The 14,748-nt window shown below is 41.7% G+C and overlaps 1 protein-coding gene across 3 annotated transcripts in view; it reads right to left on the bottom strand.

Annotated features, from left to right (window-relative positions):
* Positions 1–14,748, bottom strand: part of Nemf (nuclear export mediator factor) — a 60,019-nt gene that overhangs the window by 20,120 nt on the left and 25,151 nt on the right. For all 3 annotated transcript variants that reach the window (XR_008218547.1, XM_052739683.1, XM_052739684.1), the window contains 4 exons: positions 14,608–14,671; positions 11,949–12,037; positions 1,892–1,995; positions 1,001–1,063 (listed from right to left, as the gene is read on the bottom strand). Coding sequence is in view for 2 of the 3 variants with exons in the window: in XM_052739683.1 (XP_052595643.1) it covers positions 1,001–1,063; positions 1,892–1,995; positions 11,949–12,037; positions 14,608–14,671 (320 nt within the window). In the remaining variant the exon portion in view is untranslated. The remainder of the gene's footprint in view (positions 1–1,000; positions 1,064–1,891; positions 1,996–11,948; positions 12,038–14,607; positions 14,672–14,748) is intronic.

The raw sequence follows: 14,748 nt of genomic DNA, 5'->3' as shown, positions 1-14,748 counted from the left end.
TTTTCGAGACAGGGTTTCTCTGTGTAGCTTTGCGCCTTTCCTGGAACTCACTTGGTAGTCCAGGCTGGCCTCGAACTCACAGAGATCCGCCTGGCTCTGCCTCCCGAGTGCTGGGATTAAAGGCGTGCGCCACCACCGCCCGGCTGTTTTGTTTTTTTAAATACAGGTTTCTCTGTGTAGCCTTGGCTGTCCTGGAACTTGCTCTGTAGACCAGGCTGGCCTCAAACTCAAAGAGATCTGCCTGCCTCTGCCTCCTGATTGCCAGGATCAAATGTGTGCGCCAACATTGCCTAGCTGGAATTTTCTTTATGAAGTGTTTCAATCTCTTTACTTGTTATGAATTTTTTTCCCCAATTTTCTGTTTCTATCATCTGATCTATGTAGAGAATGTTCTCTGAATACTTGTTAGGCTGTGTGCTAGAGATATTGTTAGGTTTAGTTATCAATCTGTTCAAGTCTTCTACTTCCTTGTTAATCTACTGTTTATTCTATTCATGTTCATGTTCAATGTTGACATTTCCAAATATTACTGTATGTACCTGTGTCTACCCACCCCATTACTGTATGTTTCATTTATTATAGGACACATGTATATATGTGTCAGACACACGTTATGACTCTTACATTCATGCAATGTTCTTATATCATTACAATCTTTCTTCATCTCTTTTTTGTTGTTTACAATACTGGGAGCTGAATATTAATTCTTGTTTATCAGTAACATTAAAAATGTTTTCAGGAGGCCAAAGAGATGGCTTAGCAGTTAAGAATGCATACTGCTCTGGCAGAGGACCTGAGGCCAGTCCCCAGAGCCCAAATGGTTTGTGTCCCTGTGACTGTGACTCTACCCAGGGGACTCAACACTCTGTTCTGGACACAATGGGCACCGGCATGGATCGCATGTGCACATTCCCACACATGCACTCACATATATACATAACTAAAAACAAACAAACAAAATGTTAAGGAAAGAAATTTCCAGGTAATGGACTTATAGTACCTGTTGGATTCTTAATCACACAGCTGGTAGCTCCATGAAGATCAGCATGCACATAAATATCTCCTTAAAGAAAGACAAATGTGAAATGATACTTTAGGTCCTATTTCTTTTGGTTTGGTTGGTTTTTGTTTTGTTTTCTTCTAAATTTCTACTTTAAGATTTTATGTTCTCTGTATACGTGTGAGGCCATGTTCTAGAGATATTGCTAGGTTTAGTTATCAATCCATTCAGTCTTCTATTTCCTATCACAATTGTTCTGCCTGCACGGATGTAAGTGAACTACCCACATGCAGCACCCACGAAAGGGAGAAAGGGGCATCAGATCCTCTGAACTGTAGTCACAGGTGGTGCGGAGCAACCATGTCATTGCTGGGAACTGAACTCAGGGTAGTTGCGACAGTCGTCAGTGCTCGTAAGTGCTGAGCCACCTCTCCTGCCTGCTTCTTTCCTGGTTTTGAAACAGGGTCTCTTTATGCTCTGAGGTTATTCTGGGACTTCTGGGGTCAAGTGGTCCTCTGGGTTTAGCCTCTAGCAGCTGCAATTACAGGCATTCACTACACACCCAGCATGGAAGCTGGACAAATGGTCACAGACTTTAGCACTTAAACACTAAGCTTTAAAAATTTTGATCCACCATCACTTGGAGAACTGGAAACTATTTTGTAAATACAGCAGATCAAAAGTCCAACAACACAGATTAGCTCATCAATACTATTTTTGTAATACCCACTTAACAAGATTTGGCAAAGACTTCTCCAACCAATTGTAAGCCAGAGAGCATTAAACCCCCAATTCTGTCAAACAAGAGAATAAGATGAATGAAAACCAGTGCCTATTAATGAAACAACTGATAAATCATTTAAGAGAAAATTTCATAGATTTTAATCTTACCTGGTGTCAAGTATCTTTTCACGATGATCTCATTCTGTTGCTGATCTCGACCACCTATAATTAAATAGTTCTCTGAGCTAATGAACCACAGAAATTTCTCAAACCTATCAAATTGAAAGAAAATAAAGTTAACATTTTTTCTTTATAGCTGCCTGAATTCATACCACTTTTAAAACAAAATATAACAAAACAGGAAGCTGCCATTCCTATATAGAATAAAATAGCAACAATCCAATTACTTTTCAAGGATCAAGTAAAATTTTTAAAAATTAAAAAACAAACAAACAAAAACCTGTAATGTATTTTTTACAACAGTCTTAAAAGAAACTACATTCTGGCAGGGCATAGTGGTGCATGCCAGCACTGGGGAGGCAGGTAAGGGACCCTCTGAGTTCTATGCCACCAGTGCACTGATACAGTGAGACCTTGTCGTGGGGTGGGGTCAGGGAGAACAAGATGGGGAAGAGGAGGAGGAGGATGAACTAAATGAATTCTATAAAAACATCTCACTCAGTATGATGGACGAGACATACCTAAGTTCCTACCACTCGGAAGAGGCTAGAGAATCAAGAGTTTTTCAAGGCCAGCCACAGCTACATATTGGATTTAAGGCTAGCCTAGGCTATATTAAGCTATCAGAAAAACAACAACCCACAAACCAAGTTATTTCTATTTAACTCTTCTTTTGGTTTTTCAAGATGGTTCCTCTTGTTTTTGTTGCTGTTGTTTTGTGGGTTTGTTGTTGTTGTTGTTGCTTTGGTTTTTCGAGACAGAGTTTCTCTGTGTAACAGCCCTAGCTGGATTGGAGCTCACTCTGTAGACCAGGCTGGCCTTGAACTCACAGAGATCCGCCTGCCTCTGCCTCCCCAGTGCTGGGATTAAAGGTGTGCACAACCACTGCCTGGCTCTATTTATTTCTTTAAAACCTTTTTAAAATTATACGTGTATGTTCATGTGTGTATCTGTTTATGGATATGTACACGTGAAAGCAGGTACCCAGGTGCTGTGGGATAATGCTCTTCTACACTGCAAAGGTTTGTCACTCGAACTGGTTTAATAAAATGCTGATTGGCCAGTAGCCAGGCAGGAAGTATAAGCAGGGCGAGCAAACAAAGAATGCTGGGAAGAGGAAGGGCTGAGTCAGGAGTTGCCAGCTAGATGCACAGGAAGCAAGATGAGAATAACAAACTCAGGAAAGTTACCAAGTCACATGGCTAAACATAGATAAGAATTATGGGTTAATTTAAGTGTAAGAGCTAGTCAGTAATAAACCTGAGCTAATGGCTGAGCAGTTATAATTAATATAAGCTTCTGTGTGGTAATTTGGGAAGTGGCTGCTGAGTATTTTGGAGGTGTTGGTGGAACAGAAACTTCCACTAACACCCAGGGAGTCCAAAAGGGGGTACAGAAGCCCCTGGAGCTGGAGTTACAGAAGATTGTAAACTGCACAATATGGGTGCTGAGAACTTTACTCCATTCCTCTGGAAGAGTAGTAAGTGCTCTTAACCACTAAGCCATCTACCCAACTCCCAAATTATTTCTTTATTCTATATAGGCAGCATTCTTAAACATAGGGATGGCATAACAATGAGTTAATTACACAAATCGAAAGTACAAAATACCAAATGCCCTAAGATTCAGCTTTCTTTCAATGGGATACTAAATAGGTTCTGGACCACTGGTAAAGAAAGAAACTGCCAGGCAGGGGTGGTAGATCCTTGTAATCCCAGCACTTGGGAGGGTGACCCAAGAGAATCAAAGTGCAAGGCCTGCCTGGGCTACCAAGGGAGACCCTGTGTGATAATTTGAATGTAACTGGCCCCCATAAACTCACAGGGAGTAGCACTATTAGGAGGTGTGGCCTTGTAGGAGTAGGTATGGCCTTACTGGAGAAAATATGTCACTGTAGGGGTGGGCTTTGAGGTCTCATATATACTCAAGCCACACCCAGAGCTTCAGTCTGCATCCTGTTCTTCTGATCAAAATGTAGCCAGCATCATGTCTGCCTACACACCACCATGCTCCCCGCCATGATAATGGATTGAACCTCTAAAACTATAAGTCACCCCAATTAAATGTTTTCCTTATAAGAGTTGCTGTGGTCATGGTGTCACTTCATAGCAATAGAAACTCTAACTAAGACACCCTGTCTCATCATTCCCTTTGACATGTGTCTCCCCTCCAACAGAGTAACATTATATAGCTTTTCTCAAAAGACAAAGTAACTGAGGTTCTCATTAATTTATTATTAGGATAGAAAGAATAAAAGGATGGAGAGATGGATCAGAGATTAAGAGCACACGCTGCTCTTTCAGAGGACCTGGGTTTGATTCTCAGCATGAACATGGCCGCTCACAACCATATGTAACTCCAGTACCAGGGGATCTGACACTTCAGGTTAGAGCACAGACCTACATGCATGTTGAACAGCCATATTTATAAGATAAAATTAAATAAAAGAAGGTCTAACAGTAAGTGTTTATGTGACATTTAGAAAATGACAGACAATATAGATGAAAATAAAGATTTGCTATATTACATATAACAGATATCTTCTATATGAGTCAATCTATAGAACCAAAAACTTCCAGTTAAAATATGACATATATACACCAAGCAATAATCTATCAAGGGGGCTGGAGAAATGGCTCAGAGGTTAAGAGCACCGACTGTTCTTTCGGAGGTCCTGAGTTCAATTCCCAGCACCCACGTGGTGGCTCACAACCATCTGTAATGAGATCTGGCATCCTCTTCTGTGTACATAATAAATAAATAGATCTTTAAAAAAAAAAATAATCTATCAATACATCCCTCAAAATACAATATGAAAAGGTTTTCTTTTTTGGTTTATTTACTTATTTGTTGCTGGAGACAGAACTTGAGTTAATTTTGACTGATTTGTTAATAAATGTCTAGGAACTTGGACACAATGGTCAAATGCTCTACCACTGAGCAACATCCCCCATCCTTTGTTTTGGAGACATGGTCTCAACGAAGTAACTCAGGCTAGTCCTGAACTTATGATCATCCTGCCTGAACTTCATGAGTGCCAGGATTATAAAAAGATGACACTGTGCCTAGTTCATATTTTTTTTTTTGTATGTTTTTAGCATTGCCAGAGATACAACCCAGGGACTTGGCCATGCCAGGAAAGTGCTTTAGCTAATGAGTTACATCCCTTTCCTGTAATCTAATTTTGTTATTGGTGGTGTTTTTGAGACTGAGTCTCACTATGTTGACGAGGCAGTCCTCAAAGTCAAAGAACATGTCTGCCTCTGCCTCCTGAGTGCTGGCATTACGCCCCACTCTGGCTTTTGACTGGGAAGTATACACTGGTTCAAAAACAGCAGGCCAAGGTTTACAAAAAGACATGGTGCATCCCTTCAGCTTCTCATCACTGTCTAACTGGTTAGCTCCTGCATACAGAACTCTAGTTTCTTTATGTACAAAGAAGCCAAAACATTTATTCCAGCCTTGTCATTTTTCAGACAAAGTATACAATGTTCTACATTTCTTTATTTTTTCACACGAAATATCCTTGCTGAATGCCTTTAATTCTTTATTTAATTCCACCACCGCCAGAAAAGATATCTATAGAAAAACAAGGATAAGCAAACAAACAGAATAGGAGAGATAAAATACATACCCTAAAATCAGCCTAGTAAAAGAACACACACTTGAAGAGGAATATATAGCTAAGAAGCTATGACAGTTAATGTTACTTATCAACTTGAGTGAATTCAGAATCACCAAGGAACCAACACACCTCTGAGTGTATCCAAGAGAGTGTTTCCAAAGGGTGTAATTGAAGAGGGATGACCCACCCAGAATATGGGTGGCACAATCCCAAGGGCTGGGCTCCTGCACTAATAAAAGGAGAAAGCGAGCTGAACACTTGCCTTCCTCTCTTTCTGCTTCCTGACTATGGACACAGTGACTAGCTGCCTCCTGCCCCAGCCACCATGCCTTCCTTGCCATGCCCCCGCCTCAGCATGCAGGTCTGTAGAGGAGCCATAATAAACGCTTTCTTCATTTGCTTTTTCCTAGTACTCTGTCACAACAATGAGAAAGGGAACTAATACAGAAGTCAGGAAAGACTACCAAACGTGCAATAAGAAAGACAAATACAGGACAGATGGGACAAACAGAAAGCAGACAGCAAGATGGGTGCGTGCAAGCTGCAAATAACAGGAAGTTACATGTGGCATAAACATAGTAAGAGCCCTCAGTGAAACATGGAAAACTATCAGGTCAGAAAATAATAATAACAGCGCGTGCGTGCGTGTGTGTAAAATACAGGTTATAGAAAGATTGAAATAAAATACAAAGAGATAGTGCACACACACACTAATGAAAAGAAGCCCAACCAGATAACAGTTCCACATCTGTATCTATTATAGCCTCACATAAAGCAAAAGTGGCAGAAAAGGAGAAATGGACAAATCCATAATTATATTAAGTTCTTAAGTAGGATTATTATAAACTATATACCTGAGAAAAACCCCAATTACTACAACTAGAGAATCTTAACAGTCAAATTCTACAAAGAAAGCCAGGCATACTCGGCTGATGCAGGCCTATAATCTAGAGTATCTGGGAGGTTGTAGCAGGAAAACTGCAAGTTCAAGGTCAGCCTGGCCTACACAGTGAGTTCCAGATCAGCCAAAGACAGAGAGACTGACCTGGTCTTAAAAAACAAAACAAAACCCTTATTTGTAATGGAATGCTTCCTTCCCTCCCGCCGCCCAAGACGGTTTCTCTGTGTAGTCAGTCCTGTCTGTCCTCGAACTCACAGATCTACCTGAGGGCTAGGATTAAAGGTGTATATCACCATACCAGGCTTTTGAAACACTTTCCCATAAGGAAAATTTCAGGACTACTCCATTTTACAGGAAAATTTGATCCACATTTAAAGACAACTCGAAAAAGAACATTTCTAGCTTGTTTTATGAGGCACTATGACCTAGATATGACTACCTGATAAGAACACTACAAAGAAAATGAAAATTAAAGGTCAGACTGATCAATAGAGATGTCAAATGTAATCAAATTAAGCAGAAAGAAAGGGGAAACAAGAAATACAACAAAAACTTGATAAATGAGAAAGAATCAATCATATTAGACTGAGAGGTCTACACAAACAGGTAACAGAGATCATGTCACAAGCCCAACCACCCAGAGAACATCTCATTAGCATTTTAATATCCTCCTCTGAAATGTAAGTGACAACCAGGGGCACCAAATACTAATGAATGTCTCTCCTACGAAAACTGGAGATTCCAGGAAAAAAGTGGGTAGGCAAGCAAGGTCATAAGGCAAATATAATTCTAAGGTTACAGAGTTAGAGTTACACAGGCTGAACAAATCTGTAGATCTAATGTACAACATGAGGACTATATATAATTAATAATTAGAATTGAAAAGCCAGGTGTGGTGGCAAACACCTTTAATCCTAGCACTTGGGAGGCAGAGGCAGGTGGATCTCTAGGAGTTATCGGACAGCCAATGCTGCTCAGTGAGACCCTGTCAAGACAGAGAAACAGAAGAGAAAAGGAGAAGAGAAGAATTAGCTTATTGTACACTGGAAATTTGATCAGAGTATTATCACCGAACAACAACAAAATGGGTATTCAATGAAACATGATAAATAGAAATTTGCTTTTTAAACCTTTTTTTCTAAAACTACATTTATATGTCCAGTGCCTTGTCTGTCTGTCTCTCTGTCTCTCTCTGTGTAGGATCACGCATGAGTGAAGGTCAGAGGACAACCTGTAGGAGCTCTCTCCTTGGATCATATGCATAAGGGCTCCTGGAGCTTAAGCTCAGATTAGCAGGCCTGGCAGCAAGCACCTTTACACCCACCAAGCCCTATCAACAGGCCCTATGTTTTGAGCCAGGATCTTGCTCTGAAGTCTTGGCTGGCCTAGTGCTTGTTCTTTAGTCCAAGTTGGTTCATGAACTCATGACAAATCTCCAGCCTCAGTTTCACCACTGCTGGGGTTACAGGCGTGCACCACCACACCTAGCCTATGTTGGATATGCTTGGATGTGATAATCATTTCACTGTGCATGTAATACATGAAAACTTCATGTTGTATACTTTAAAATACATACAATAAAAGCCGGGCGGTGATGGTGCACGCCTTTAATCCCAGCACTCGGGAAGCAGAGGCAGTCGGATCTCTGAGTTTGAGGCCAGTCTGGTCTACAGAGTGAGTTCTAGGAAACTCTGTCTTGAAAAACAAAACCAAAACAAAACAAAAATATATACAATAAAATAAACTATAACAACTTGGGGAAGTTATAATTGATAGGGGAAAAAAAAGAGTAAGTAATATGGCATTGGGGACTGGTTCCCAGCATTGGGTCTATAAAAGTAGGATTGCTTCAGTTATAGTCCAGCCTGGTCTACCTAATGGATTTTAGAAAGCTTGTGCTATAGAATAAGACTCTTTATCAACAAACAAAGAACAACCCCAGCAAACAGTAATACATAAATCAAAGCTTCTACAGAGTACTTGGAGAAACCAACCAACTAATTAGCCCTTGAAAACATGACAGGAAGTTAAGGAGCTTGCTCGGCCAGTACAGTACTGCACAAGAACCTTAGTTTGGATCCGCAGTACCCAACTGTAACACCAGTGCAGAGAGAGGGTAAGGGAAGAGAAATCTGGAGGCTCAATGGCTGCTGGTCTGGTCAAAATGCAGAGCTCCAGATTCAGTGAGTGACCCTGTCTCAAAAAGTAAGTTAGAGAAGCCAGGTGTGGTGGTACATGCCCTTAATCCCAGCACTCAGGAGGAAGAGGCAGCACATCTGTGAGTTCAAGACCAGCCTTGTCTACATAGTGAGTTTCAGACCAACCAGAACTACAAAGTGAGACCTTGTCTCAAAAAAACAAAAAACAAAGAGAGCAACAGAGGTCTCCTGACCTCCATGTACACAGCGGTGAGCACATACAAGAGAGACAAGTCAGGTAAGAAGTTCTGCGGAAGAACTGAAAAATAAAGTTGAAAACATCACTGAGAATGTGCAGAAAAGAGACACCGAGTTGAAAATTGGAGGACCCACTCAGAAGGTTCCATATGTAAACACAGAAAAGGAAATACATTAAGAGAACTATACAAAGGGGTCAGCAAGATAACTGAGTAGGTAAAGGCACTTGCCTTTGAGTTCAATCCCTACATAGTAGAAAGTGAGAACAGATTCCCACAAATTGTCCTCTGACCTTAATAGGAATGCCATCACCCACCCCACCCCTCACTCCACACGCACGCATTAAACACACAGGGAGGAAAAAACTGTCAAGAAAGTGTCTCAGAACTTAAATTTCCAAACTAAAAGGGCCCACAAAGTATGCAGCATGACAGACTAAAACATTTTCCCCAACTCCTATCCATGAAATTCTGAAGGGAAAAAAGGCTGTAAGGGGATTTGGGGCGGGGGTGGGGGGGGGTGTGGGGTGTGGAGGGCTCCTCTACATAAGAGCTCTGCAGAAGGCACAAAGCATCAGCTGCTGGAACGACCGAGGAGCTGGAGCTAAAGCTCAGGCCGCAAACAGGCTGCCAAGTCCATCCAAGGTTACGGGATGGATACCTGCGGGCGGGCGAAAGGCAGGTCATGATGAAGATATGGGGTGTGGGCACTAGCTGGTGCAGTGCCATACAACTGAGCCTATCCACTCAGGAGGCTGAGGCTGGAAGACTGCTTGAGCCCAGGTGTTCAAGACGCACCTAGGCAACATAATGAGACCTCACCTAAAAACAAAAACAAGCTGTGTGTGTGTGTGTGTGTGTGTGTGTGTGTGTGTGTGTGTGTGTGTGTGTGTTGGGGGTAGGGGTGGAGTGGTGGCACACACCTTTAATCCCAGCACTTGGGAGACAGAGACAGGCAGATTCCCGTGAGTTCGAGGCCAGTCTGGTCTAGAGAATGAGATTCAGGGCAGCCAGGGCCACACATAGAAACTCCGTCTCAAAAAAACAAAAAATAGCCTAGCGGTGGTGGCTCACACCTTTAATCCCAGTGCTGAGGAGGCAGAGCCAGGTGGATCTCTGGGAGTTCGAGGCCAGCCTGATTTACACAGAGAGATCCAGGATAGATACCAAAACTACACAGAGAAACCCTGTCTCGAAAAACAAAAACAAAATACCAAAAAATGAAAAACAAACAAAAATATATGTGTGTATATGTGCATACACACACACACACACACACACACACACACACACAAAACAAGTATATAGTAGCTAGAAAATCTCCAAGAGTAAGCATGTGGTCTAACATGTGAAGGCCTAGCACCAAAATATAAATAAAACTCAAGAGAGGTTTGTTATGAATTGCTCGGTGGGCCCTGAGGGTATCCCGCGGGCAGGGAAACATGCTGGGCAGATGCAGCGGCAGGCTAGGCAGTCATTCGAGACATGGGATACACAACCCAGATGATGCATCCCCTTGGAGAGTTTATAGAGATAAAAGAGGCAGAGAGACAGAAAGAGGGAGACAGAGAGAGAGAGAGAGAGAGAAGGGAGGGAGGGGGACTCAAGGGTGAGCACCTCATGGAAGGGAGGCGGAGAGAGAGAAGAGAGAAGGGAGGAGGGAGGGAAGGAGAGAGAGAGAGAGAGAGAGAAGGGAGGAGGGAGGGAAGGAGAGAGAGAGAGAGAGAGAGAAGGGAGGGAGGGGGATTCAAGGGTGAGCACCTCATGGAAGGGAGGCGGAGAGAGAGAAGAGAGAAGGGAGGAGGGAGGGAAGGAGAGAAAGAGGGAGAGGGAGAGAGAGAGTGCGAGTGAGAAATGGGCAAAGTTTTTTCTTAAAAAGAGACTCATGTCAGGACACAGGGTGGCGCCAATGGGAGGGATCAGAATATTAACAAGATCTCTGACATATCCAAAAAGGTAATACTAATGAAATTCTAGTGTATTTGAATATAGATGAAAGTTTGACACTGAATTTGTGACACACACACGCAAAACAAAAAAAAAATTTAAAAAATTTTATAGGGGTGTGTGTGTGTGTGTGTGTGTGTGTGTGTGTGTGTGTGTGTGTGTGTGCATAAGTGTTACATGACTGAGTTACAGGTAGTTGTAAGCTGCCCAACACTGATCCTGAGAACTGAACTCAAGGCCTTTGCCAGAATAACATGGGCTCTTAACAACTGAGGCATTTCTCCAGCCCTACATAATCCTTAACACGAAGGAAGACAACACAAAAACTGAGCAGAGAAGGAAGACAGAATACTACAAGGCTCAGCTATAATCCATAAAATGTGAAAGCTCATTATCCATCTTGACAAAACTATGTCTGTATCTAACAGAAGACACGTGGAAAGAAACTGAAATTCTCATCTTCTATAAGGAGAGGTCAATGAAGGGCTACAGAACAACAAAAATCATCAAGTAGAGCCGGGAGGTGGTTGTGCAGGCTTTTAATGCCAGCACTTGGAGACAGAGGCAGACAGATCTCTGAGTTCAAGGTCAGCCTGAACTACAGAGCGAGTTCCAGGACAGCCAGGGCTACAGAGAGACCCTATCTCAAAAAACCTAAACCAAAACCAAAACAAACAAACAAACCAAACAACCAACCCATCAACCCCCCCGACATACACCCCCTCCCAAAAAAAAAACCCATGAAGTAGTAATACAAGCTATTACAGAGAGAAACCGGAGTATCTAACAGGCTGATCTAAAAGAGCTAAAGGCAGAGGCTGGAGAGACGGCTCAGTGGGTCCATGTACTTGCCATCAAACTTGAGCTCAATTCCCAGGACCCACATGGAGGCAGGAGAGAAACAATCCTGAAGCTGTCCACTGACCTCCACACGTGCTCCATGGCATGTTTCCCCATTTACACACCCACACAAGAAATAAATGAATAAGGAAATAAATAGAAAGAACTAAAACTAAAAAGAAGTTTCCTTGGGAGAGCAGGCATTGGGTAAGGATGAAGAGTAATAAGACTACTGGTTTTAGAGCTAGCGCTGTATAATTGCCTGACTTTCCAAATAATATGCATATATAATTCCAATTAAAAAAACCCAAAATATAAAAAAGAGCAGAACACTTACCAATACACTTTTCTTGCCTTCTGGATCGAAGTAACTGTTTGTACTTCTTTTAAGGTTTGCTTTGTTTTCTTTTCTGCTGATTTAAATGCCTATTTATAAAAAAAAAAAAAAAAAACCAAACAACTTTTTTTTAGTAATTTTAGGATGTAGTTACATAGCATCAAAGTATATAATGGCGTAACCAATTGCTTTAGACAGCTTTCACTATATTGCCCAGGCTGGCCTCTAACTCACAAAGATCCTTCTGCCTCAGCCCCATGGATTATAGGAACAAGCCATCACACCTAGTTTAATAAACAGTTGTTGTGACCCATGAGATGGCTCAGTGGGTAGAGCACCTGCTGCCAGGCCTGCTGACCTGAGTTTGATCCCTGTGCCCACGAGTTGTGCTCTAGTCTCTATATGTGTACTATGAGCAAAAAAGAAAACAGAAAAAAGATTTTGTCATAAAGTGACTTGATTTATACACACAAGTATATATATAATGAAAAAAGATATTTTACCTTAAGAAGTAAAATGAATTAAATATTTACTGTATGCAAATGCTTAAAAGATTTATTTATTATGTATACAGTGTTCCTCCTGCATATATGCCTACACATCAGATCTCATTATAGATTGTTGTGAGCCACCATGTGGATGCTGGGAATTTTGAACTCAGGACCTCTGAAGAGCAATCAGTCAGTGCTCTTAACCTCTGAGCCATCTCTCCAGCCCCTGTATGCAAATTTTTTTTTTTTTTTTTTTTTGGTTTTTTTTGAGACAGGGTTTCTCTGTGTAGCTTTGCGCCTTTCCTGGGACTCACTTGGTAGTCCAGGCTGGCCTCGAACTCACAGAGATCCGCCTGGCTCTGCCAACCAAGTGCTGGGATTAAAGGCGTGCGCCACAAATTTTTAAGAGCTATAAATTAAGAACTTTCTTGTTGTTGGGAATTGTAGTGTATTCCTATAACCCCAGCACCCGAAAGACAGAGGCAAGAAGATCCCGAGTTTGAAGCTGGCCTGGATATACAAGTGTGAGGCCAGCCTGGATTATAGAGGGCAGGTCAAGGAGGTTACTCATTTAATAGAAATTAAAGTCTCTGGTTTGTTCCAGACAATCTCTGAAGACTAGAATGCAACAATGAACAAAACAGCAATGGTAATTTTTGGTGGTGGTGTTTTTGTTTTGTGTTGTTTCACTACGTAGCTCTGGCTAGCCTAGAACTCACCAATGTAAACCTCACTCTGTAGACCAGGGTGGTTTTGAACTCACAGAGCTCCACCTGTCTCTGCCTCCCAAGTGCTGGGATTAAAAGCTTGCACCACCACACCCAGCAACAATGATACTTTTATGGACTTACACTCTAAAAGATAAATAGACAAATATTCAAATAATTTTATATCAGTTGAGGAGTTGAAAAAAACAGGGAAGTAGATTGAGAGTGGCATTATTTTTAGTAGAAATGGTCAACAAAGGCTTCTCTGATGTCTCACTCAGGCAGATATGTAAATGAACAAATGGAGAGAAAACCTTGAAAATCCGAGGGCAGATCACTTCAGCTAAGAAGACTAGCACGGACAACGATTCTGAGAACAGCAGTGCACTCCGGTTTCAGAAATGCGAGGCGCCAGTGTAGCAGAAAGAGTATATACTGAGTCAAAGGGGAACAGATCACACAGGGCTCTGCAGGCCAGGCAGACAGCACTGACTGTACTCAGACGGGATGAAACTGGAAGGTTTGAGTGCAGGAAAGATGACAGAGTCTGCTTGTAGTTTAAAAGTATCACTATGGCTGCTAAGTTGAGAACAGACTGCAGTGGGAGAAAAGGTCTAGCCATGTGGATACAGGGAACCAAGGCCTAAACCAAAGGAATACGATACGTGGTCAAATTCTGTGTACAGTGTGTGTGTGTGTGTGTGTCAAAGGCTGGTCTCAAACTCACTAGACAGATTAGGATGACCTTGAACTCATTCATGATCATTTTGCCCCCACTTTCCAAGTTCTAAAATCACAGTCAAGTGACAAAGGACCCAGTAGGTTCTGGTTATACATGAAATTGAGAAACAAAAAAAAAATAAAAATGAGGAACTGGCAAGATGGCTCAGCGGGTACAACACGTGATTCAAAGCCTGCTAACTTGAGTTGGATCTCTGGAGCCCACATAAAGGTAGGGAAAAGCAACTCTACAAAACTGTCCTCAAGCCCACAGGTTCCCTGTGGTATGTACACATGAATATGCACACACACACTAACACAGGAAATGACAGATTTGGACATGAGAAGAGAGTTCTGGATATCTCTAACATTGAAGCAGACAAGGATGACAGTGCTATTTGCTGAGATGAGGAAAAAAGAGGGAGGTGCAGGTTTAGGGAAGAAGTAAACGCAGGAAATAAGCATATTTAAAGCAAAATTTAAAAATGGAGGAGTTTTTTGAATTAGAAAACCCCACTTAGCCAGGTGCACACCTTTAATCCCAGCACTTGGGAGGCAGAGGCAGGTGGAGCTCTGTGAGTTCGAGGCCAGCCTGGACTACAGATTGAGTTCCAGGACAGCCAAGGCTACACAGAGAAACCCTGTCTTGAAAAAAAAAAGAAAAAGAAAAAAGAAAAGCTCACTTAAACAGAAAAGTCATTAAAGCTACAGAAAACAATGAATATCGTACTATCAAGTTACCTTCTCAGCAGCTTCAACGGTCCTCTGTGTTTTTTTAGCAGCATACCTCTTATGATCATAATATCTAGAAAAATAAATCTATTTTAAATATTAAGTAAAACCTTCATAGTTTCTATTTTTAATTTACAGTCCTAAATCATA

Source organism: Peromyscus californicus, unplaced genomic scaffold (genome assembly GCF_007827085.1).
Source record: "Peromyscus californicus insignis strain IS unplaced genomic scaffold, ASM782708v3 Scaffold_15__1_contigs__length_86483966, whole genome shotgun sequence".
Taxonomy (NCBI): Eukaryota; Metazoa; Chordata; class Mammalia; order Rodentia; family Cricetidae; genus Peromyscus; species Peromyscus californicus.
The sequence above is the reverse complement of the archived record's forward strand: the minus strand, read 5'-3'. Positions and strand labels throughout refer to the sequence as shown.